This window comes from Telopea speciosissima, chromosome 8, assembly GCF_018873765.1.
Source record: "Telopea speciosissima isolate NSW1024214 ecotype Mountain lineage chromosome 8, Tspe_v1, whole genome shotgun sequence".
In the NCBI taxonomy this organism is placed as follows: Eukaryota; Viridiplantae; Streptophyta; class Magnoliopsida; order Proteales; family Proteaceae; genus Telopea; species Telopea speciosissima.
In genome coordinates, this window is record NC_057923.1 from 59,302,348 (window position 1) to 59,327,110 (window position 24,763).

Genomic DNA, 24,763 nt, shown 5'->3' on the forward strand with positions numbered 1-24,763 from the left:
TGCATTCAGGACTGATTGGCATTTGATCCAAAGACGGTTCAAACCTATGAAACTGAGTTCATGATCTATACTATTAAGCCACTAAGCCTCACCTCTTCGCCACACTACATGGCAAATGCACCATTGCAGAAAAGAACAAAACATAATTTTCCAAAGTAGATCCAAGTTTTGAGAGAGAGAGAGAGAGAGGTCAGATTCTTGCACAATCGCCATTTAACTTCCCTTGATTTTCTATGACCTTTAGAAAAGAGCTTCCCAGTGCACGAGGTTTCCGCTACGCCTAGATCTGGGAGAGGAAAATGTACCCAGCCTTACCCCCTACGTCACAGGAGTGGCTGTTTCCAAGTTTCTATGACCTTTATATTGATAAAAAAAACACATGTTTATCTATCATTCGAAGTATGGCTTAGAGTAGAACTGACAGTAGTAAAAGAATCCATGTAACCAATCACATTTAGTTGGGATAAGACATTTTTGGGGTTTTGAAGATTCATGGGCATCACTTACCTCCTTGTGAGTCAAACTTGTTCGTGATCAATGCCATCTAAGAAACAATATCCGGGAATTTGGTTTTAGAAAGTGGCTCATTTACACAAGAGATCAGGTTGTTTTGAACATTTATGACAACTTGAAAGGGGTTATCATCCATGTATTAAGGATGCTTCAATGCACTTAAATGGTAGGATGAACATGCCAACAATCTTTGTGCTAGAGGCTGTTTTACAAAATAATGAACTTGTGAACCCATCCACTTCCTGAAGAGATTTATCTGGCCACTCATTTTGTCAAAAGAATGATCAATTCAGTTATGTATCATCAACCAGAAGATGATGTTGACTACCATTTGAATAATATTGCAGCATCCAAGGACTCCAAACCTGAAAATTTGAACATCAAAACCAATAAATCAACATGGAACTCAGCTATCCTACTTAATCCCAACAATGAGGGATAGAAACATCCACTAAAAAAATGGAAATTTACCTGTAACAGTACCATATGAAGGAAGCTGAAGGAGAAAATTCTACATGTTTATATTGCTTTTAGGTATCTTCACGTGTATATCCCCAATCCAACCTCTTTGGGGTCAGTCTCTACCATCCAAGGAGGTCTGCCAAGGGAAACTATAGTCAACTAAAATTAAAACATAAAAAGTGACGGGAAGTTGTGAACCTGGAATCAGACTCCATACTTGTTCATTATAAAATTAATTGTTCCTTGTGCAGCGCGGTTGAGAAGCACTTCTCTGGCCTCAATTGGAATACCTTCAGGCTATATGGAGAATGTAAAAAGGATTCAGAACAGCTTGTGTATGTGTGTTTGTTGTGTGTGTGTGTGTGATCTGTTATACATACTTCTTCTGGAAACCAAACACCTGGTTTTGTGTTTCCTTCAAGAACAGCCAATACAAATGCAGCCGTTGCAATGCCCACTGATCTGTAAATCATCACTCCAGTTAAAATGTCTAGTTTAAAATCATAGCATGCACCTACTAGCTCCAGTTGTCCTAGAAAATGACACCAAGAGAAAAGAAAAAGGACAAAAAAAAAAAATAAAAATGAAGGAACTGTGGAAACAAGGAATTTTATGATCATTTTGCTATTTCAACAACATGCCTAGTCAAATGGGGTAAATTCCAATATTCTCTGCGAAAAGCTCTGAAAAGTAAGACTTACACAGAAAGTTGTCTGTGACTGAATATTCCAACAGTCTTGCGCCCATTTGAGCACTCCAAATCAACCTATGCACAGTGAAGAAAAGAAGAAAATAGAATGATCGGTGTATGGTTTGAGGTTTTATTTAACATGAATGGACTTGTCTCACTCACTTCCTCTCATGAAAACATGTAAGCTTCGAAAGAAAATCATTAGAAGTGACAGCGATAATTTCCTAAAGTTTCTTTTCACTTCCTATTGGCCTACCCTCATGGAAACACGCTCTCCAGCAATTTCATCAATAACTCGGACCAGAGGGTCAAAAAGTTGAACCAGTTGTTGAACTTTGCGTCTGTCTCTCAGAAATTCCTGCAAGATTTACCAGATCTTAAACCTTGATTGTGGATAGAATGAAATGACAAATAACTAAAGACTTATAGTATTTTAGTTAATAAGATATATTCTTTTCTAAGATATTAACTTTCTGGTCGGCATGTTAAGATGCATAGGCAACATTCTAGTCCGTTTTCCAATCAGATATGTAAGTAGATAAAAAAAATTATTCATAACTTCATAACACAATTTCAAAATTGGAATGGTAACAAAGCAAGAGATATTAGAGCATACTGCTGGAAAAAGATTTGTCATAGCTTCCATTCCCCAATTCCAAAAGAAGGGAGCAGTACCAAATCGAGCACTGATGGTTGGTATACCCAAGACCTCATGAGCACTACTTACTTCGGGTAAGTTTCTGAAAAAATAAATTGTTTAAGAATCAGTTCACATTCACTTGAAATTATTTCAATTGTAAGAATAGTCTTAACATCAAACCAAAGTGATCTGAACTCCTGTGAGTTTCCTAAGGAGGAACCATGAAACAAGTACCTTTTTCCTCATTTCTTCTACCCTTATACACATTATAAACTAGTTATCCATTTGATATTTTAATGTAAGTTCAGTGATCTTTGCCTAATTAACCAGAGAGTGGAACAGGAGCAGCACAGAACAAAAAGCTTAAAAATCTCTCATTTAATAACTCCGTCATGGAGCTTTAAGTGCTTTTTTATGAAAGGATGAATTGAAAACCGAAAGTTGATACACTGAAACTGCTGAATTAAACGCCAACACAGAAACACCACACTCCCTAAACAGTTCTAATTACTGGCGATAGCACTTAGCATCATTTTAGTAAAACACATTTTTCCTAATTTACAAATGCATCAGTGTTTTTTTTTTCATTTTAGATTCCCAAAAAGTGTAGGAAAAATATTCACATTCATTCTCACTTTTTCACTTGGATGAGTTAGACCATGCAGAGTGGAAATATTAGCTGCATTTTCATGTTCCGTTTCTTGAAATTTTCTCAGACAGAGGAGGATAGTTATTCTAGCATTATATTCTTCTTCCTTTGTAATTCTAACTTTAGGAGCTGTGGAGCAATGTTTTTGAGTTGGGACATTATGACACCGAGATGCATGAGATATGAACCTCAACGGATAATGCCAAAGCCTCATGCTACCTCACTTCGTTAAAAAAAAATGGAAAAAAGACATTTCAATGAAGATAATGAATGTATAAAATTCAATGCATAGAAATGGCTTAAGATTTTACTGTTCTTGTTAACTGTTTAATGTGATCTTAAGTCATTAAGTTCACATGAGAAGGTACAGAAATCAAGTAACTTTCAAAAAGTGTTGCAAATCAGTAATGACTATTTGAATGCTACTGCGTGCATGTGTGGAGAGAGAGAGAGAGAGAGAGAATGGTGTTGCTAGTGTTGCATTTGCTTTCCTTGAAGGGAAGAGAGTAGGTGAGGGTTTAGAAAAGGGGAAGAAGAAAGGAAAGGGTGTTTTTGTCCAGTTGTCCCAAAAAAATGGATAGAACCACCATGCATGTGAATCCATCCAAAAGAGGATTTACAAAATTACAAGCAACAAATTTTGTTTGAGGGTAAGATAAGGAAAATTGTGGATGTTCCAGAAGCAGTTTTTTTTTTTTAACCCGAACTTATCTGGGACCCGGGCCGGCCCCTAGGATTTTATTACGATCAAAACCAATGAATAAAGAATACAAGGGGGGGACATTCCCGCCTTACCCCAACCGAGCATTTACAAATCTCTCTCAAAAACTCAGTAAAGAAGCTCACCCCTATACAAAAACCCCAACACAGAGGATTACCTATTTCTCAAAACCGGGAAGCCAAGCGCATCCTCCCTTGGGATTCGACGCAACCCCTGAGGTATATGCATGATATGCATGTCACCATGAAATTCCAAGTCCGACTCTGAAGTACAAGCTAATGTCGCTAAAAAATCCGCCGTTGTTACGATGTCCTGGAACCAGTACCAACCTTCCCAAAACCCACACTTCCTTCTTGTGGTGCTTAACACGGTTACTGCCGAATCAGATTTGACATGAAAACCTACGAAGCCCAACTTAGCACACAAATTTAAGCCATCTCTTAACGCCTGAATTTCAGCCAAACAGTTGGTGCATGTCCCGTAAAAATTAGCAAATGCATCAATTATATCCCCCTGAGTGTTCCTAATAATACCTCCTCCCCCCCCCCCCATGCCAGGATTACCTTTACACGCACCGTCCACATTGAGCATAACTGAGGAGAAGGGGGGGCACCAGTAAACTGGGATTGGAGGCTTGTTGATAATAAGGGGGTGGGGAATGTCAAAACATTGAAGTAACAAAGAATCTTTGAAAGTGGGAGGTTTTTTAAAATTGGATGCATAGGGAATCTCCTTGATCCACAGTCTAATTACCTCAATAATACTGCTGGCCGGCCGAGATCGCTCTCCATGTCTACGATTATTACGTTCCTTCCATAATTCCCAACTGATAAATGAGGGGAGTAAACCAATGATCCTGCCACCGAGGTTAGCGAATTTGGCGTGCTTGTGCCAGAACAAAATTTTGCTTCTCACCCCTTGCCCAAGCACCATCTCCACGTCACACAAGGAAGAGAAAAAACTCCAAACCTTCCAAGCTGTTCCACCTGCAATCAAACAGTGATAAGCTGATTCCCCTCTTGGCTGTCCCTAACACATGCATTTCAACGCAAGGGGGATTCCCATCTTCATTATAGCGTCATCAATAGGGACCCCCCCACATAACACCTGCCAAGTAAAGAAACCTATCTTGGTGGGAATCGAACAGTGCCAGCACCATTTGGCAAAAGAAACCTTCGGGAAAGGGGTTCTAACTTCGTTCCAAACTGATTTGGCAGTCAACAAACCATCTCTCGCCGGAGTCCACACCAACCAATCCTCCTTATCAGAGAAAGCAGACTTGCCTGCTGTCAAGCTGTCCCTGACCGGGTTGGAATCAATCTTTGCCAGAATCTCTTGGTTCCATTCCCCCGCTGTGTTAAGGACCTCCTTGATGGTAAGATTTAAGTCAAGGTGGATCGCTCCATCTACATAGTCCACTAGGGCACCCCATCTGGACCAATTATCCAGCCAAAAACTAATATCACCTCTTCCAATAAGCCACCTAGATTTGGCAATAAAAGTTTCTTTGTGCATTAAGGCTCTCCTCCACGAGATCGTCCCTGTCCTCCTCCCCCCCTGCAAGAGTGAAATGCTCGTTCTTGAGTAATTTAGCTTTAAAGAAAGCACTCCATAAAGAGTTACAAGACCAAGTCCTCCAAAGGCCTTTTAGGCGCAACGCCAGGCCCATCTCTTCCAACCTACGGATTCCCAAGCCGCCCTCATCGGTTTATAGGCCTTCTCCCAGCCTACCCAATGGTGTCGTTTCCCCCACTTTGAGTTACCCCACAAGAAATCAGCGCAAATGCTGTTACAGCGTTTTATTACCGTCCTGGGTAAGTCCAGAGTTGACATGAGGTGGATTGGCATCGAGGAGAGCACATGCTTGAGTAAGATCAATCTCCCACCGACAGACAACAACTTCCCTTTCCAACCAGCAACCCTTTGTCGCATTTTAGCCAGGAAAGCATAAAAAAAACTAACACGCAGCCACCCTGTGAATAAAGGAGCACCAAGGTATAGAATGGGTAGTTTCTTCCTTGAGAAGCCTGTAACCACTTCCACCATACGCTGTCGGTGATCCGCTACTTTCTCACTCATAACAAAGCAGCTCTTATCTTTGTTCACCAGCTGCCCCGAGAAGCCCTCATAATTCGCAATGAACCCCATTATTTGTTTTAAAGACGACTTCAGCCCCATCGAGAATATAATAGTATCATCAGCAAATAAGCTAGAAGAGATTCCCAGGCATCCCCGTGGGAGTTGAAAAAATTTTGCTCTACCTTCAACAAAAAGAGTTCTTAATCCCCTGCTTAAGACCTCCTCCGCAATGATAAAAAGCGAGGGGGACAAAGGATCGCCTTGTCGAACCCCCCCTCGTGGATTTGAAGAACCCTGAAGGACCATTATCGAGAATCACCGAGAACCAGCAGTTTTCCACCGTCTTCATGATCAACTTAATCCAGTCATCTGCAAAGCCAAACTTCCTCAGGACTTAGGTCAGGAAGTCCCATTCTAAACTGTCGTACGCCTTGGCCATATCCAATTTCAAAATCACATTGCCACCACGGGTATCCCTGTTAATGTCCTGAACGACCTCTTGCACCAAAGCCAAGTTATCATGAATATTCCTGCCCTGTATGAAAGCACCTTGTTCCTCCGCTATAATAGAAGGAAGTAAGCATGCCAATCTTATAGAAATAATTTTAGCAATTATTTTGTAAGAGAAATTGCACAAGCTAATGGGGCGAAAGTCAAACATTACCTCTGGATTATCCTTCTTGGGTATAAGGACCAAGTTAGCAGAAGTGTAGCATCGCGGCAGGTAGCCACCAGCAAAGAAATCTTTCACCGCCTCCCAAACATCGTTGCCAATGATCTCCCAGCAGGCCGTATAAAAGTAGCTTGTGAATCCATCAAGGCCTGGGGCACTATCTGCAGAGAGCCCAAAAACTGCCTTCTTCACCTCTTCCAAGGAAAGAGAAGCCAAAAGAAATCAGTTATCCTCTTTAGATATTAAGGAGGGTATATCATGCTGCAGACCTTCATCATGCTGGCTGCCCTAAGATTTGAAAATCTCAGAGAAAAATCTAACATCTTCATTAGCAATACCCGCTTCATTTGTCATCCACTCTCCATTGTCATTTTTAATTTTAGAGAGATGCTGCTTTCTTCTTTGCACATTTACCATGGTGTGGAAGAATTTAGTGTTTCTTTCTCCCTCGTGAAGCCATCACACCCTGGATTTCTGACGCCAAAAAATTTCTTCCTGCAGCAAAACATCATTCAAGGCCTTCCTCGCTTCACTCAGTTCCTCTCTAGTGGTGTTGGACGGGTTCTGATCAAACTGCAGCTCTGCCCTGCACACTCTATCCTCCGCATTACTAGCATTTTGGTGGATATTGCCGAACACTGCTTTATTCCAATCTCGAAGCTGAACCTGCAGGTTTTTGAGTTTTGCGAAAAGGGAATACAGGGGGGATCCATAGACCGGCGTCAACCAGCATTTTGCGACAAAATCCATAAAGCCCGGGTGGCACATTTACCATGGTGTTCCAGAAGCAGTTATATGAAGCATTCAGCAAGCAAGAATGAAACTGCTTTTGACAATATTAGCCATTACTTTCTAGGTGACATTGAACATTTAACGTATTTGTAAACTTCCAAAACAGGAAGTGCTATAATCTGACCAGACATTGTTGGAAAAATTCACTTCCACAAAGTAAATAGATCTCACTATGATTCATGAACAGTTACCTTTCTTCAATTGAGAATTAAGGTTCTAACTACTAAATTTTGTTATTTCCAAAACTATCAATACATAAGACTCGGGCATCCTTAAACCCAATTAGATAATATGGACAAATGCGATACTTTGTGCATACACAACTATGACTAACTTTTGGTATTAATAACCATCTCAAATAGATTGCGATTCTGTAAATCAACAAATGTAGCTATGCAAATTCAAAATGAGAGTCTCATTTGTAGTTGACAATTGAAAAGACCAGACTCCTCTTGCACTGAGAGATTATTAGATACTTAAAAATGATATTGCAAATTGACTCAAGATAATAAGCATCCACTTAGTTTGTAGTTTTCATCTTTAATAACGTCACAAACTTCAGTGTTTGCTCTATCTATTACTGCTTATGCTTTATGCAAGTAATAAAACAGATTAAAACTAAACAAGAAGGAAAAAATTGAGACAATGCAAGAATGAAGATTTCATCATTGACTTTTCATCCCAAGGAGTTGGCTTTCTGGAGGTTCATTTATACAGGATGTAAATCATAGATCAAAATATCAAATTGACAAAAGAAAAATCAGAGGAATGTTTTTAAGGGTATAATTTTGCAAATTTAGCCTACTAAATGCATCTTTGTATTAAACAACATATCCTTTATTTTCACATGAAATAATTTACGCATGAAAGATTAGCTAACAAAAAAAATTCTTTTGAGAAGTTCCAATAAATAAAGAGAACTTACAATAAATAAACATCTTTCTTTCCAATCCCTTTTCCAAAGTCAACATTGAGAACTCCACTGTAAGGCTTTAATTTGACTTTTTCTCCTGATTAAAAGGTTGGAAACATAGCTAGGAATTCAATGAAAAGTGAACTTGCACCAAACAAAAGCATCCATGACCAATGTAGATGTAGAATACTAACTTTTTAAATTGGGTAAGCTAAAAACCAGATAAAAGAAAGGAATAATATTCTTGCATAAGAACAAACTTTATATCTAGGAAGACAAGCCAAAACAACAAAGAAACCAAAACAAGGAACCTTCCAAGATAAGCCTTATGATAGTATTCCAATAACATCAAATATGGCTACTGAAGATGAATGAAGAACAGTCCTATTCAGAGTTGAATAGCTCTACTACAAAGTCCAAAGATGTAGAATACTGTAGAAAACCTAGGACCTGTAACCAGTAACTTGAGAGAGAAGAAAAGATGAGGAAGATGAGAGAACTGTTTAAACTTATCAGTCTCCCTCACAATGCTTGTATTTATAATCTCAAATTACAATAGAAAGGGGAACTCCTAATCAGATTAGGAATTCCTAATCATGATAGGATTTCAAGTTACAATAGGAAAAGAACTAGAACTAACAACTCAAATTGAAACTAAAACTAACAACTCACAGTAGAATTAGGACTTGACATAATTAGAAACTAGGACTCCAACTAGGACTAGGAAAATAGAAGATACACATATCAACCAAATCACTGTTCACGTGAACAGTGTCACATGAACAGTACTTCAACACTCCCCCTCAAGCTGGATTATACAAATAAGTAAAGAAACAAGATCCAACTCGAACTAAAAGGAAAAAAAAAGAACTCCATAACAATGCAAACACTCCCCCTCAAGTTGGTGCATACAAGGTATTAATGCCCAACTTGAACAAAATGAGAAGAAACTAAGTTGCAGCAGAATCCAGCTTGATAGATGAATGTAGCTCCCAAATAAACCTTCAAGAACTTGAAATAATTGATCTTCAAAACCTGGACAGACATGATCAGCAAACCGGGACTAGAATTTCTTCCAAAAAAAGGCAGCTTTTAACGATCTTCAATAGCTAACCAATGATGAATCTCAAATTGTCATAATGACATAAAATTTTGAAGTTAAATAACTAGAGCAGCAAGTAGTGGAAACGAGCTGAATTAGGCAACGGAAAAACACTGTATCAACCCAACTGAAAGTCCTCAAATAGGCAACAACCAAATATCTTCAATACTCTTCAATACTTCAATCTCCCCCTTACGGCAAACTCAACCCAATAACGAAGGATACCCAATAGCAATGGCAGAGAAAACTGATCTTCTATGTTTTGCACCAATGTTCCTGGAAGTTCTACGTTCTGCAATGTCTGCAGGTATACTGTACATAATCCCCCCCCTCACGTGTAGTACACGTGGACATAACAAAGATGATGTAAGAGATAGGGCAAAAACATAATATTCCAGATTTTTCCAAGAGGTGCTAAGGGTAATGGAAAAGGAAGAAATGACAAATTACAGAATACCATTAACTTCCAAAAGGGTTATGGGTATGTGCAAAATGTATGGGATATGAAGGGAATTAGAATTATTGAAAGGGAATGGTGTTGGAAAAAAAGATGGCATGACTGTAATTTGGTAGAATTCCACTTTTTAAATACAAACCAAGCCAAAGGGCAAACTAGTAATAAACCAGAATTTTCAAGGGTCAATTGGGTAGTCAAATAGGGGAATGGCAGAATTGTAAATAACACAATTAAAAAAGGGATGGCATAGTTGTAATTTAGATGAAATCTGATTACAAATACCACCCAAGGCAAAAGGGTAATGTTGGAATGAGCAGTAATATAAGGACAGAGGTAGATAAGAGAAGATGATAAGGGCATAAAGGGAAACTTAAGGAATAAAATAGAGTAACTAATAAAAGAACCAAGTCTCTTGAGTCACGCAACTACAGAAAAGTAAGAAAACACATTCTTGATAAATCCTGGACCAAAGGATATGGCAACACGTGACATGGGAAACCAACTCATAAAAGGAAAGAATTGATCGCAAAAGGCAAAGAGTTTTGACCGTCTTCTACCTCTTAACAGTCACGGCTTTGAACCAGCGGAAACAAAGGGGAAACAGAGAGGCAGTAACCAAAGGACCCATTGATGAAGGTTGTCTTCAAACTTCAAACCAGCAGCCGACGGATCTGGTTCAGATACGGTAGATCGAGATGGATCAAGATGCAGCAGGTCTTCTACTTTTTCGATCAGCAAACAAAAGCAGGTCCTTCAATCTCCTCTGATAGCGAAAGCAACCCACAGCATCAAATCGATTCAGCAAGTAGAAAACCAAAATTTAATTCCACAAACAAACCTTCGATAGCAATCGAAGTAAACAACAGCAGCGACAATTGGTGAATCGATCCAAATAAAATTTCCCACAGCAATAATCAACCCTGGAAACCAGAAATTGAAGAACACCTTCTTCTCTGTTCACTAGCTTCTCAGGAGGAGAGGACCTAGTCGAACCGAGAAACCTTCATCTTCGAACCGACAGTACGGTAAAGTAGGGAAGAGTAGTAGTCCAAAGGGAAGAAGAAAACCACAGCTGCTGCAAACACCATACAACCAGAGCACCAAACACCGCAACCAACCCAGCAGGAAATCAATATGTAAATCAGCAGGACCTTTTTCTTCTAAAGAGGACAACACTTTCAACGAACAGAGGTTCTTCAGATGTTGGTTCGATTCACACAACAGCAGTCATCTTCTCCAACAGAATCACTCCATGATAAAAAAGGGCAGTAATAGCAGCCCCATCCCCAGACAAAGAACACAGCCAGCAGAAAATTATAGGTGGATGTCCTTCTTCTTCCACCTTTGAACCAGTCCTCAAAAAGGAACAGCGGCAAGCAACCGACACATAAACAAGGCTTCGAACTTTTAATCGACAGCCATAGCAACAAAAATCAAACAAAAAACTGAATATCTATAAACATGCAGCAGCGGTGACGGTGGCTGCTCACCACACCAGAGACCTTACACGACTCTCAAACTGGCAAGACGATAATAACCCAGGGTAACTTCAGACCATGAACTCTGATACCATGTAGAAAACCTAGGACCTGTAACCAGTAACTTGAGAGAGAAGTGGTTATAGGTCACAGGTCCTAGGTTTTCTACAAATACTAACCTTTATTATAAGCAATAACATCTTCTCCAAGGAGCAAAAAACTAGTTGCTAATATTGTTGGACCAGCACCACCAGAACCTGCTGTGTAATAGGAGAATCTGGAAAAGTGGAAAGAACAATTAATTATACTCCTTTTCTTTAAAATGCTTGGAAAACATAAAAAATGAAAATACTAAGTTTCATGGAGACCTGGATAATACTGAGTTGAAGTGATTCAGTATATTAAAAGTTGTACAGAACATTTTACGTTACGTTCGTTATACAAGAACAAACCTATTGCTATTAGTGCCAGTAAGTAAAAGCAAATTGAACACTATGTATTGGATGAGTTTCCAGGTGAGGATAATTTTAGAAAGGAATCTACAAGTTCACAAAACCAAATTCACTTGAACACTTGCAGAACAGAGAAGGCATGCACCTTATTTTCTCTACTCATGAGATAGGACTATTGACTAACCACTTAATTCAATATATTTACCTATCACACTGTAGATTTAGGCTGCAATATTTGGTCTGAAGAGAGCCAAAATTCTTGGTACTACTTGGATTTCCAAAGCAAGTGGGTAGGTAGTCAATAACTGGAAAGTCCCCATGAGTACAGGATCAAGTAAACTTGCTGCAAAGCATGATTTCTTCTTCAAATTGTGGATTTTTTTTTCCATATAATCCTTTTAATCTTTGTTTCATGAAGTTCATGATTTATTTTCACTCAATGTCTCAATCTATTACTTTTTTTTTTGCTTCACCTTTTTATTTTCTCGTTTTCATCTATTTTTAATATTCCTCTCTGTTCCTAAAAGATTGTCCATTATGGAAAAAATGGAGGGAGTATATTTATATGGTTAGACATGGTGTTGTGGTCGTGGGAGGTTGACAATACCACATACTTATATGGGAACTAGTTCTTATAGGTCTCAGTTTTCGACTGACCTCATACATTCTCTTTTTCCAATTTATTTTCCTGTTCTGGTCTCTTACAATTCCCTTGCCTTGATGACCAACAGCTAAATTCATTAAAACCGTTTTGTCATTGCAGCTGCAACAAATTAATATGTTTTGTTTTTTCATGAACCAGAACACCCCCCACCGCCCTCCAAAAAAAATGCTCATATGGTGCTCAATGTGTACCTGAATATACAGAGAGTATAGACAATAAGTGAAGAAATTTGCAGGGAAAAAATACAGTTCTTTATATGACGACATTTTTTTCACCTTTCAATTTTTCAACAGAAATTCTAGTATTCCAGAAAAGGGATATAAAAGTGAATACAGAATTCATCAGAGAAAAGTCATCAAATGAAAAATTCTTTGTTAGGTTTTAAAAAAGTTATGTATAGAAAAAAGGAAGATGGACCTACTGAACATTCACCTTGGTGCAATCCCCGGTCGTGAAACCCTGCTTTGGGATCGATGTCAACCCACAAATATACAAAATAACCAAAATCAAGAGATCAATGGCAAAACTGTAAATATATCTAGGTTTGCAAGGGGAGTGGCAGAACCGTAATAATCAGAATCAATGGTTGTTTAGAAAGACCAAGAAAGAAGGATAGAAATGGAAGTATTAATTAAATAAGGACTAACTTGGAGCCAAAACAAAATAAGGGACAAAATATAACCGCTAGAACAGGGTACTCCCAAGTAAGACAGAAAACAGGATGCAACAGAAATCGAGAACAGAAAAGAAGAATGGAGAAGGATCGAAAAGAAGGCAAGGAAGAACTAACCTTGAAGGAAAGAGAGGATTATAATGGAATACTAGAATAGGGAAGCAAAAGAAAGAGGGAGGGAAGGAAGGAGTCAGAATCACAAGGAGGGGGGGAAGAGAACAAGAGCTCCACAGCCAACTGGCTGCCTTAGGCCATGCAGGCTTCAACCAAACAAACAAACTCAACTCATTCGCTATTGTCTCTATTGATGGGTTACATTGTTTAAATCAGAAAAGACTCCATCTCACATAAGGAAATATTCTTAACTAGGAAACTAAAATAAACTCTCCTACACATCTAACACTATCTAAAACTCTCATATAAAAACAAGTAAATAAACGTTACAAACCCCAAGTACTTGTACTGTGATGAAGGCAAGCGTCAGGATGAACCAGATCATTTCCTTTGTCTACTATCTGCATTACACCTCCCCCATTTTCTTGTCTTTCTATTTTTATGTCAAGAATAATTAAACCTTTACATAATACATCAGACAAAATAAGAGCATTAACAGATGAACCTAGACCAAAAGCAACTAGAACTATATACCTTAGCCTTTCAGGCTCGTATTTGCTTTCACTTTTAGCAGCACGCACAAGCTCAGCTGCCATCACTGTGATGAAAGCAAGCGTCAGGATTTGTTTGAATAAGAGTTGATATGGAATGATTTCTAAGAACAGAAAGTATCTCACAAAAAATCAGGTCTGACATCCCTTGTTGTAAACACTTCAGAAAAATCCAGAAGAAACAAAGAAAGGAAAAACTAAGAGCCAAATCCACCAGGTGTGGGAAGAAATGGTCTGTTATGTCTATCAGCTTAATCCCCATATAGCAGATGTAATGTAAATGAAATAAAAGATTAAATAAGTGATAAGTCCTAGAATGAAATTTCCTACATCCATGAATTCCTGCATTGCTTTTACTGAATTTTTAAGTAAAGTAATCAACCTTGTCATGCTTAACAACATCACAGTTTTGAAAAGTCTTCACATGTACAATGTGCAAAATCGTCACAGTAAGTATTCTCTTTCTACAACAGATCAAGATGCAACAAGTTATTAAGCCTGCTGCAACTGAGAAATGTTTTATTTAGTCTTATGCAACTATTATGTTTAACGAATTAGTTAAGGAAAGATTAGCGTTAACTATTTTCACATCCACTTTGTGCATCTTGTATGTGTAGGTTTGTGTTTATTTGCATGTAAACAATATGTGTATCTGTGGATGGAGAGACTGATCAAGAACAAATCTGGTAGCACCATTGCTCACTCCAGGGTAAATTCCACCAGTTGTAATAGCTGGAATATTGGCAGCTACTGCCTTCTTGTGGAAAGATTTTGCACGTCGTGCATAGCTTGTATCATCACAGACATCCACATACGCCGTCTGTTGGGAGAAAAACACCATTTTACACAACGTTATATACATGCCTATTATTCCTGTGGATCAAAATTTCAGAAGAATGCAAAAGTTTCAACAAAATTTAATTACTTTTGGGGTAATGAAATAGTAGGGGAATACAAAAGTTCCAAAATTCATTGGCTATACTTTTAGTTGGACTTCAAATACGCCCTCAGAGTTAAATAGAACAACAAGATTCATGCAGTTGACACTTGACACCAAGTAGTTAGGATAAAGCTTTGTTGATTCTAGAATAAAAATCAACTTGAACTCAATCCATTTTCATAAACAAGTCTTTTAATTTTTTGCCTAAAATTAATTACATATTACATGTTTATAAAAATGATATAAGATTAAAAAATTTTCAAATTGGTTAAAAACTTAAAACACTACCATGGGTTTACAATTATAAAATATATCATACATGTGATGGCTAAATTTTTTACATGTTTTCTAATCAAAAAGAAAAAGAAAACATTTACATGTCTTCAAACATAGAATTTCTTTATTTTGATAACAAGAGAAATTTGAAAATTTGGTCACCATTTCTTTATTCATGAAATTTTGTTCTAACCAATGAAGAGAAAAACTAAATATCAGATGTAATCTTTCACTCAGATTAGGTTATGGACACATCCATAACTCTAGGAAATATCTGTGATAATGACAGTGTCTTTACGTATAATGGTTGGTGTGATAGTTAACACTTGGAGGAGAATATATAAGTATATAGACAGGCATCAAAATATGAAGTTGGACTTCGTATTGTGACTATGAGAACAATGAGATAAAGATCAATATTGTCATTATCTTGAACAGAAAATAGGCAATAGCCAAGATAAAAAATCATATGTTTTGAGGGACCATGACAAAATACGCAATTCCCAAGATAAAAAATAAGTGTTCTGAGTGACCATTATGCAAATATTTATCATGCCACATACTTGTACTGGAGATGCAAAGACCTAATGTGGCATGCAATGAATCAAATCTTCTAGCTAGAGTAACAATACTGATGCCAGTGATGCTGGACTAAGTATAGTCACAAAGAGTGAAAATGAAAATACAACTAAAATTTTGAAACAATAAGTGAAATAGGAGAGAGAAAATCTTTTGTCTAGCTATACTTAGGAATCATAAGAGCAATAGGATTTGAAAAAAAGAGGAAATTTTGGGCTCTCTTGAGGTCTAGGACATGGCAGGTATTTGATGAGTTTTATTTTGTCTTAACAGGAAATGACAAAAGACAGGGAGAAAGGCCCCAGTCAGATTTTCTAAAAAATATCATTCGAGTTGGTTACCAAGAGCTAAAAAGGGCAACTGCATGGATGGATGGGCACTTGATAGTTTTTAATGGTGGTACAATAGATCGGTCCTAACTCCTAATATTTTCAATATAAATGGAATTCTGGTTTATGTTGGAGGTTAACTGAGAAGGGAAAGAAGAGAGCACAGGGGTGAGGGATGCCATGGACGATGATTCCTGGTTAACAATAAGGAAGATATATGTATGGCCTACTTTACAGCCTCATATACACTCTAGGAAAACCAACTTCTACTCGGACTGAGTTCAACTCACACTACTACTAAAAAATAACTAATAGAAACCAAACAAATAAAAGGAAATTTGCTGCTAGCCGTTGTCCAACTGAGGAACTAAATATTCCACTTAATTACAAAAATACCCCTGCAAAACCATAACAACTACCAGAGTTTTACTTTTTAAACTTCCATTGCAACCAAAACTGACTTAAAACTGTAAAACATTCCAAAACTATTCATTCAACTTAAAACCTTCTAAAGATATTCTCCTTACTAAACCTAAAACTAGACCCCTCCCCCAAAAGTATCACCCCAAAGATGCAGGGAAAAAAAATGCTAGAAAGCTTTTTTGCCTGTTCGTGCACAGTTTTTAAACTCCTGAACATGTATTCATGCTTATTTTAACATTCGATGAAATGTTAAATAAAGGATTTAGGTATTGGGATTGTATTGGGCAAGTCGTATCAGGAACAGCCAGGGCTGATCCAACTGATACTGCATGATACCAATGGTCTCCCCTCGTGGATTGGCCAAATGTTGAATGAATCAGCCATGTTGTATCAGTATATCCAGGACCAATCAGATACTTATATCCTAGAGCTTCATTGAAAATTTCCTTATTTTTTTTATTCAACAAATATTTTCTCAATTGCAAAGTTTTTCCATTAATTTAGATAGTAAAATTTCTCAAAGTTCCATGATTCCTCATGGCAAAATCAAGGTATTATGAAAGCCTTCAAAATCTAAGGTAACAATAAAGTGTGTGTTCATTTTCACCTTGGTAGCTATTGCTGCTTCCAGCACAGTGCATTTCTCTGCCTGTTGAAAAGGCCCTGCTGTGTGAACTACAAGATCCACATCTGTAGAAGGATAAATGCTGCTTGAAAAGGTTCTAGTGATTGCATAAGAAAAATTAATTTTCAGACTACAGTTCCACATTCATAAACTTCTTTCTTGTTTCAATCAAAAGAGTTCATGCCAAAGAACAATAGTGCTGCCAAAACAATTCAAACTCTCATCATCTCTACCCTTGTGCCATCAGCAATCCAATATGTCGACTTTAAAAATGACTATTTTAGATATCTGGGGTCAATCATAAATAAAGAAGGTGACATAGAGGATGATGTTTCATAGAGAATTAAAGTGGGATGAATGAAGTGGAGAGATGCATCCAGAGTGCTGTGTGACCGATGTATTCCTTTAAAGCTTAAAGGAAAGTTCTATATGACTGTTGTACGACCGGCTATGATGTATGGGGCAAAGAGTTGGGCAGTTATGAAGTGTCACATTGAGAAGCTATGTGTAACAGAGATGAGGATGTTAAGATGGAATTTTTTTTTTTTTCCAGAAAACAGAAAACAATTACCAAAATTATATAAATTGCTAAGCAACCATTGATAAACATAAAGACTACTTTTGATACTTTTTTGGGTAAACTATTTTTCCTATTTGATGGTTGAAATGAGTATGGATGGTATCCAATTCTTTTGACCTGAGTAACTTGGATATTGCCACTTGACATTTTTATGGATACAAAATGTTTGAACTTTGATATGATATTCCCAGAGCAGTGATAAAAATAGATTAGAAGGTATATAGATTATAAAATACATAGGAACAATAACTGAAAATGTGAAAAGGAGTAAATAAAATAACGAATGGAAGTTGCTGATTTTATTCTAACTTTCATGCTTAAAATATTTTACAAACATATCCAATGAAGTATTTTGCTGATTGGAGGGCAAGGATCCATGTAGCTGATCCCATTAGTTAGAATTATGCTGAGTTTTGTCATTATTGCTGTTATGTTCTTCTCTTTTTTACTTCTAACAATCTTTTGTTGTTGCAAGGTTCCATGTAGCCGACCCCATTTAGTTGGGATAAGGCTGAGTTGTTGTTGTTGTTGTTGATTTCCAAAGAATATATTCGGCAAGGGTCTTTGTTTTTTATGGATAGATTGTCCTTTTAAAATCGACTATGCCTGGACTTGGAAATGAGTTCATACAAGAGTGCCATTTGGGTATACTGCACAGATGATGATTACATATCTATGTAAAGGAGATAAAAGAAGAAACAAGTACAACAGGCGAGAAATATGGGACAAAGGGCTGTCGGTGTCTCATCGCTAGTATGAAGCATTGTAGCTCTCAAAATAAGTTAAGACTTTACTGATGATTTGGGGAGTAGATTAAGAGCATTTAGATAATTAGATAGACAGAGATCTTTGTTGAAAGTGAAACTCATTAGAAGAGTTCACCTACCATTTAACGCCGCTTCCAAGACTTTCATATTCTCAATGTCAACTTCTACAAACTCAGAGTTTTTGCCAACTGTAGCCACCAGAGCAGCTCCTTTCTCCCTGTCAATAACATAGAATTGTCAGCATTAGCATCTAGATTTTGAAGCCCCTTTGGGGGGGCGGGGAAGAGGGGGGGTTGACACAATTATCCAGAGTTGTGTGTATGCCTATTCATTACTGGACACACAACATTATTGCATGAAATGCAAGAAGATAATCCCAATTTGGCCACTGAATTTTCCGGAATAGTTCATGTTTCTGAATGTTTTAGCCAAGCTACAAATTCTGGCCCAGATTGATAAGAACAATCAGTGCCAGTTGCATTTTCATGGTAAATTTAAAATTTTCCTTGGAATAAATTTAGCTGAACCATTAGAGGTATCTCAGGAACTCAGAATCACCTGTTTCTTCCTCCAACGACGATTTGGAGATCAGGACAAAGCTTAGAGAGAGCAGTGGCAGTAGAACCGCCGACCCTCCCAGTTCCTCCAAGAACCAAAACCCTAGAATTCAGAATCTTGTCAGGGAGATTAACTCTCGACTCACTCTCTTTGGTACAGACGATGAGTGTCTGGTTCAAACAAAGAGCAGCGCGCGCCATCTCTCCCCTCCGCACACTCTCTCTCTCCCTCCCGCTCCCTCCCTCTCCCTCCACCTCTTCTTTGCTCTCCTTTTTTCGTATTTTTATCCTGATATCATGTTTTTTAATATAACCAGTAGAAACCTGCCACATGGGTACCCAAAATAACCGCCTATGCAAGTGGCTGATCGTTAGGCCACGTGTTGAATTAAAGAGGTTATGAATAATTAAATTTTCTTTTGGGTTTTTTACGATTATCACTCAAAAACTTTGATATCTATTATTATCCCCCTAAAAATTTTCAAACAATTACTACCCTCCCCTGTTGTATATTAATAAATAATAACTAACTAGCCTTCACCGTTACACTCTTGTAATGAATAGGATTAATCGTGAGAGTGTGTCGTTATCGTGAATTTTTTAGAACCAAAATGCCCTTTTGGGGTGGTAATTGTTAAAAACCCCATCCCATCACTGTCCCTTCTCCTCCTTCTCGTTCTTCTTCTTCCTCCTCTGCAACCCCAAACCTTGTTTTCTCCACTTGAGGTCACCAACTGTCATGGGGGAAAAGAATATGTGTCCTTTCTGAAATTGAATACCACCCCAAAATGGCGTGTACACAATAACACAGAGGAGGTTCGACGTACGAATTATCAGATAGATTAGGGTTTCGAATGTCTCTAAATCGCGGCGAAGGCGAGAGCAAGGGATCATCGCCTGGTGTGACTACGACTGTGGGCGGCGATAAAGGATGGTGTGTGTCAGCCAAGGAAGACATGGCGCTATGGTAGGCAGCGAAGGATTTTCCGTTCGATGGCTCGTCGAGGATCAGACTCTGCATTTCTTCTCAAGATGCAAAGAGATGGGTCGAAGCCCTGGTTCTCAGAGCCCATCATCTTAATTCGGTTTTAAAACAAACAATTATTGATAATAAGAGTAAAATAAGACTGGAAGAGTAAGAAACCTCCGCTAATAAAAAAGTAAACCCAAAATTACTAATACGGTACAGATTCGTCTTCCATAGCATGAGAAAGGCAAAGGGAGATTGTCACAGATAGAGAGAATCGATCCAGGGAACTGCAAAAGAGAGACAGCGTCTCTGATTCATGTAATTGAAGCTTCTTTGCGCCTGTTGCAAGAAGCACTAGAAGAAGAAGAAGAAGAAGACGAGGACGACGAAGAAGAGCAGAAATTAACACAGGAAGAGAGTTTGAATCAAGTATCAGAAGGTTTCAGCGATGAAGCTGCACGTGGTCTCACCGTCTCAGGCATGAGAAGGCACGAAATGAATCAGAACTAGAACCAACGAACCCCAATTGGAACAGAAACGATAAAAAAAGCTTTAGGGCCCTGGAAAATCAAATATGAATTTAGTTTTCTTGGACAACCTAACGGATTATAAGCATCTCATTGGAATGCTCTGTATCTATTTAGTCAAAATTGACTTCTTCATAATAGCCATGATTGATTTAGATTGTGAATCTGTTCTAGTTTCAGGGCGACGGTACTCTTTCTGAATCACTGTGAATGAAAATGTTACAGTCGATGTATCTCACATTTCAGCAACTGGAAAAAGCTCCTTGTTCTCTTGATCTTCTGAAGTTGATCATCTGTTTATTTCTCAGCTACTTATTCATCGCTCTTGTGTGATGCATGACAGTCCGCTGGTAACTCAAGTGCTCTTTTCCTAATTGCTGCAGCTCAAAACCTGCTCTGCCCATGGTTAGCTGAGGAACTTGAGGTCAAAATTGCCAGCCCGTGGTTTTCCTGGTTCAAGGCTGCTAGTTTGCCTGCATTTGTTTCTCTTCTAGCCACTCCATATATCCTGTATAACCTCTATCCTCCTGAAACTAAGGACACACCAGAAGCCCCTGCCATAAAGAAGTTGGAGCAGATGGGTCCTGTCACAAGAAATGAATGGGTGATGGTTGGTACAATGATTCTTGCTATCATGGTTTGGAGTTAGGACCTCAAGTGAAGAAAACAAGGTTTGGGGTTGCAGAGGAGGAAGAAGAAGAAGGAGAAGAAGAACGAGGAGAAGGGACGGAGATGGGGTGGGGTGTGTTTTTACAACTACCACCCGCAAAGGATATTTTGGTCCTAAAAAATCCGTGACAACGGCATACTCTCACGACTAACCTTCTTTGTTACGGGAATGTAACGGTGGGGGTTAGTCAATTATTAGTATGCAACAGGGGAGGGTAGTAGTTGTTTGAAAATTTTTAGGGAGATAATAATAGATATCAAAGTTTTTGGGATGATAATTGTAAAAAACCCCTTTTCTTTTTTGTCACCATGGAAGGTTATATATCATTTTTTGTATCTATTCAAGATCAGATGGAGTTTTAAAACGAAAAAAAAAAAATCATGTATCGGTTGGTACCATCAAGAATCGGTATCGCATTGGTCTCGTTCCTTGATGATACTGATAATTTAGATCGATATGATATCGGTACCTGATGAAGAATGTATTTGTACAAAGATATTACATCCAATGACATAAAATCGTTCATCTAAATCAAGTGGCTAATGTAAATCATACACAGTCAATCTAACGGTTGGAATTGTCACATTACCATAGGCATACAACATGGCTTAACTAAATCTATACCATCAAGAAAACCTCTCTTATTAATATTCCTGTCTTGGAATTTTAAATGTTTAAAAAATCGATGATTCAAAATATTATTTTTATTTTGTAATAAATTTGTTAGAGGATTATGTCTTTTTCAAATAGGTTCTAAGTGATCAATAGGTGTGATTATTGGAAAACATGTTTGATTGTATGTTAAACATGTTTTGGAAAAAAGACATTGTATTTGAGTATGTCTTTTGAAGATAAACTTGGTGGTGCTTTTTCTTTTCCAAGGTATAGAGAAGATGTTGAGCCCATGAGAACCTTAACCTCTGTTTTAATTTTGATTTTCTCTATTCATTACGTTTTTTTTTTTATTATCTCCGATTAGGCACAACTATAAAGTGTCTTTATATATGTGGCCTAGTAAGTGAGTGTAAGAACTACTGGAATGATCTATATTGCGTTATTATATCATGGAGATTGATTCGCAAGAATCTGGTTTACATTATAGTGAACATTTACAACCTTAAGGAGGTTGTCCACTGGCATGACTTAGCCCCATCGATAATTTAAGATTCTCGTGTTTTTAGGTTCGTGATACCATATATGTTGTTTATCATTGATGTGATCGACTGGGTTTGTCTATGGTTCAAATTAGCTTAGAAGTGTCTTTGAAAGTGTAGATGTTCTTATGGAAAGCTTGAACCATAGACAAACCCAGTCAACTTAACCAAAGACAAACAAACTTATATTACATGAGAAAATGCAATTTAAGCCAAGACAGTGACATGATAGATATAATCTGAGGTTTAGTACATAATATCAATACTAAATTATATTAAAAATAAAAATATCCGATTGTCGTTAAGAGTGAGTGATCGGTTACTATGATGTAGAGGAGATATTAGATAAGTTCTTAAGCAGGTTGGACCAGCAAAAGTCCACCCGGACTGGTCGGAGATATTAAAGCGAAATAGGACAAATAATATATCAAATCGAAGTTCTTGAAAAAGCCCACCAAAGTTTTGAAATTTGAATTTTGACGCAATTTTTGAATTTTGAATTTTAACGCATTTTTTGAAATTTGAGTTTTATTTTATTTGGTGCAAATTTGAATTTTATTTGACCTAATATAAAAGGTCTCTTTAGAGTTGTAATGCTCAACTTGAAATCTATTGAAATTTGACCGTTTCATCTTTTTCTTTTACCTTATGAATTCGAGGATCGTTTGTACTAGAACAATATCTAACCCACCTATCTTCATTCTACTGCATCATATTAATAAAAAAATAATTTGTTTAGCTTAAAAAATTGACAAGCATCCAAATTTATTTGCCCTTTTGAATATATATATTTTTTTCAATCTAGGTAAAAGCTTTTGTTAGAGCTTACCCATCACTGAATCCATGCACCTAGTTTGCCACTTAAAGATTTAAGTCAATTTTTAATTATTTTTGTATGGTAGATGCATATAATTTCAATGGAATATAGAGGTGGACAAAAAGGAGCAGCTAGAGCAATCACACTCAGCCCTTAAATAGGGCCTTACTCAAAGCAGCTTATCAGATTTTCTTTTATTTTTTATTTTCCCACCAACAACAAAATAAAAATCACATGGCCAAAGATTTCATACACGGCCGTGCAAACATGCACGGTCGTATCCCCTCTCACAAAACGTAGGAAAAGTCATAAACCCCCCACCCATATTTAATGTCTTGAAACTCCCACCCTCTCACATGCACGGCTTACACAGATGTGTATGAAAAGGATCCAGATCCTCTATTGCCGAGCTGCCCGGCAGGACCGTGCTGTCTAGACATGGTGAGGCATGCAATGACCGCCTTACTCCCACTCAGACAAGGTGCTCGGGCATGGGTGAGGCGGTCATTGCATGCCTCGTCGTGTCTAGACAGCACGGTCCTACCGGACAGATCGGCAATAGAGGATCCAAATTGGTATGAAAACTTCCCCCAAATCACATATTGGAATTATAGGAGTACGTAGACATAGAAGTCACTCATAGTCTTTAACATTTTAAAATATCACTAATGATTTATATATATAAATTTCAACCAATCAATTTAAAGGTTTACGACCAACAAGTCCCAATATTTATACCAACTGGTAATACATTGCAAATTTCTCTAAGTAGTGTTCCCGGCCGGCCGGCTTCTACAACACCCCGGCCGGTCATCATGCTTTTTTTGGTTTCTTCCCGAAAACATCTGACCAAGTTGTGGAAAATATCTATTGTATGAAAAGGGGGGATTCCACCAAAGCATATATAATGATTGGGATACTTGCTACAAAGACAATTGGAAAGGAGATCCATAGAACCTCATAGTGAAGCATAACTAAGATAGGTGATACAAATTCTATCATCATCCCCACTATAGAGATGAAGAGAAAGAAAAGGCCCATCATCAACATCTGCGGCAAACAACTCAAGAAGTCTTCTTCCGAATATCTTGAAGTAATGATGGCAAGAAACATCAACATTGAAGCAACTGAAGAGCAAAGTGCTAATATATTTGATATGATAAAAACTATAGCAAACTTGCCATGTATGTAAGTATCCGATCCTCCACCCTCCTTGGAACCTGCAGGTATGGCTGGCGTCGGCGACGTCTCCTTGGAACTTGGTATGGTAGACACGGCTGCAAACATGACCGTAGTGATTAGTGCTGCTACCACCAAACATTGTGTTGCTGTATCCTTCATCTATGTTGCCCCTTCTTCTAACAACTTTGTATGATGCTCTGTGAATAACATTCTTGGTGTTTTTTTTATCACCATTCAGAAATTCTTCGTGGGTGGGGGGCATAATGCTTTCCACTTCCTAAAAATAAAATGAAGGGAAAAAAGATATCATAATAAGAATCTAATGGTAATTAAGGAGGGGCCTGGCTCCTGTACGTCCAACCATGGCGGGAGCTGGACGGTCCAGTGCTTGGAAATCCTCCCAAAAACAGGGGGTGGTCATTTCACATGTGGGGTCCATGTGGTGAAATGACCACCCTACCCCTGTTTTGCTATTGTTTAACAAGGGGTTGGATGCTCCAGCTCCTGCCACGGCTGGACAGAATCCTTTTCCATTTAAGAGACTCAGCATATATGAATTGAAAGAAGAAATTAACGAATTGAAAACAGGGGATGGTCATTTCACAGGTGGGGCCCAGGTGGGACCCACCTGTGAAATGACCACCCGACCCCTGTTTTTACTGTTGTTTAACGGGGGGTTGGACGCTACAGCTCCGGCCACGGCTGGACAAAATCCTTTTCCATTAAGGAGACTCTGCATATAT

General features: G+C 38.0%; 1 protein-coding gene across 2 annotated transcripts; it reads right to left on the bottom strand.

The window, feature by feature from the left end:
- Positions 1 to 773: 773 nt before the first annotated feature.
- Positions 774 to 18,927, bottom strand: LOC122671857. Of its 2 annotated transcripts, none has more exons than XM_043869313.1 (14): positions 18,702 to 18,927; positions 18,263 to 18,360; positions 16,779 to 16,861; positions 14,318 to 14,444; positions 13,608 to 13,671; positions 11,350 to 11,447; positions 8,146 to 8,230; positions 2,283 to 2,406; positions 1,923 to 2,024; positions 1,677 to 1,741; positions 1,356 to 1,437; positions 1,193 to 1,272; positions 982 to 1,111; positions 774 to 867 (listed from the first exon to the last, which is right to left on the bottom strand). In XM_043869313.1, the coding sequence occupies exons 1-13, from the start codon at positions 18,899 to 18,901 to the stop codon at positions 1,054 to 1,056; spliced, it is 1,266 nt and encodes a 421-aa protein (XP_043725248.1). In that variant the 5' UTR covers positions 18,902 to 18,927; the 3' UTR covers positions 774 to 867; positions 982 to 1,053. The 2 variants fall into 2 exon arrangements, with proteins under 2 accessions (XP_043725248.1, XP_043725249.1); XM_043869314.1 differs by having other exon boundaries at positions 774 to 870; positions 985 to 1,109; positions 1,191 to 1,272.
- Positions 18,928 to 24,763: the final 5,836 nt, after the last annotated feature.

Excerpts from the sequence above, each read along its gene's own strand:
- LOC122671857 (XM_043869313.1), bottom strand. The coding sequence starts at position 18,901 with ATGGCGCGCGCTGCTCTTTGTTTGAACCAGACACTCATCGTCTGTACC. Across the intron at positions 16,862-18,262 it reads CTTGGAAGCGGCGTTAAATG|ATGTGGATCTTGTAGTTCAC; the intron begins GTAGGTGAACTC and ends ATCCTTCTACAG. Across the intron at positions 1,742-1,922 it reads GAGAGCGTGTTTCCATGAGG|GTTGATTTGGAGTGCTCAAA; the intron begins GTAGGCCAATAG and ends CACTGTGCATAG.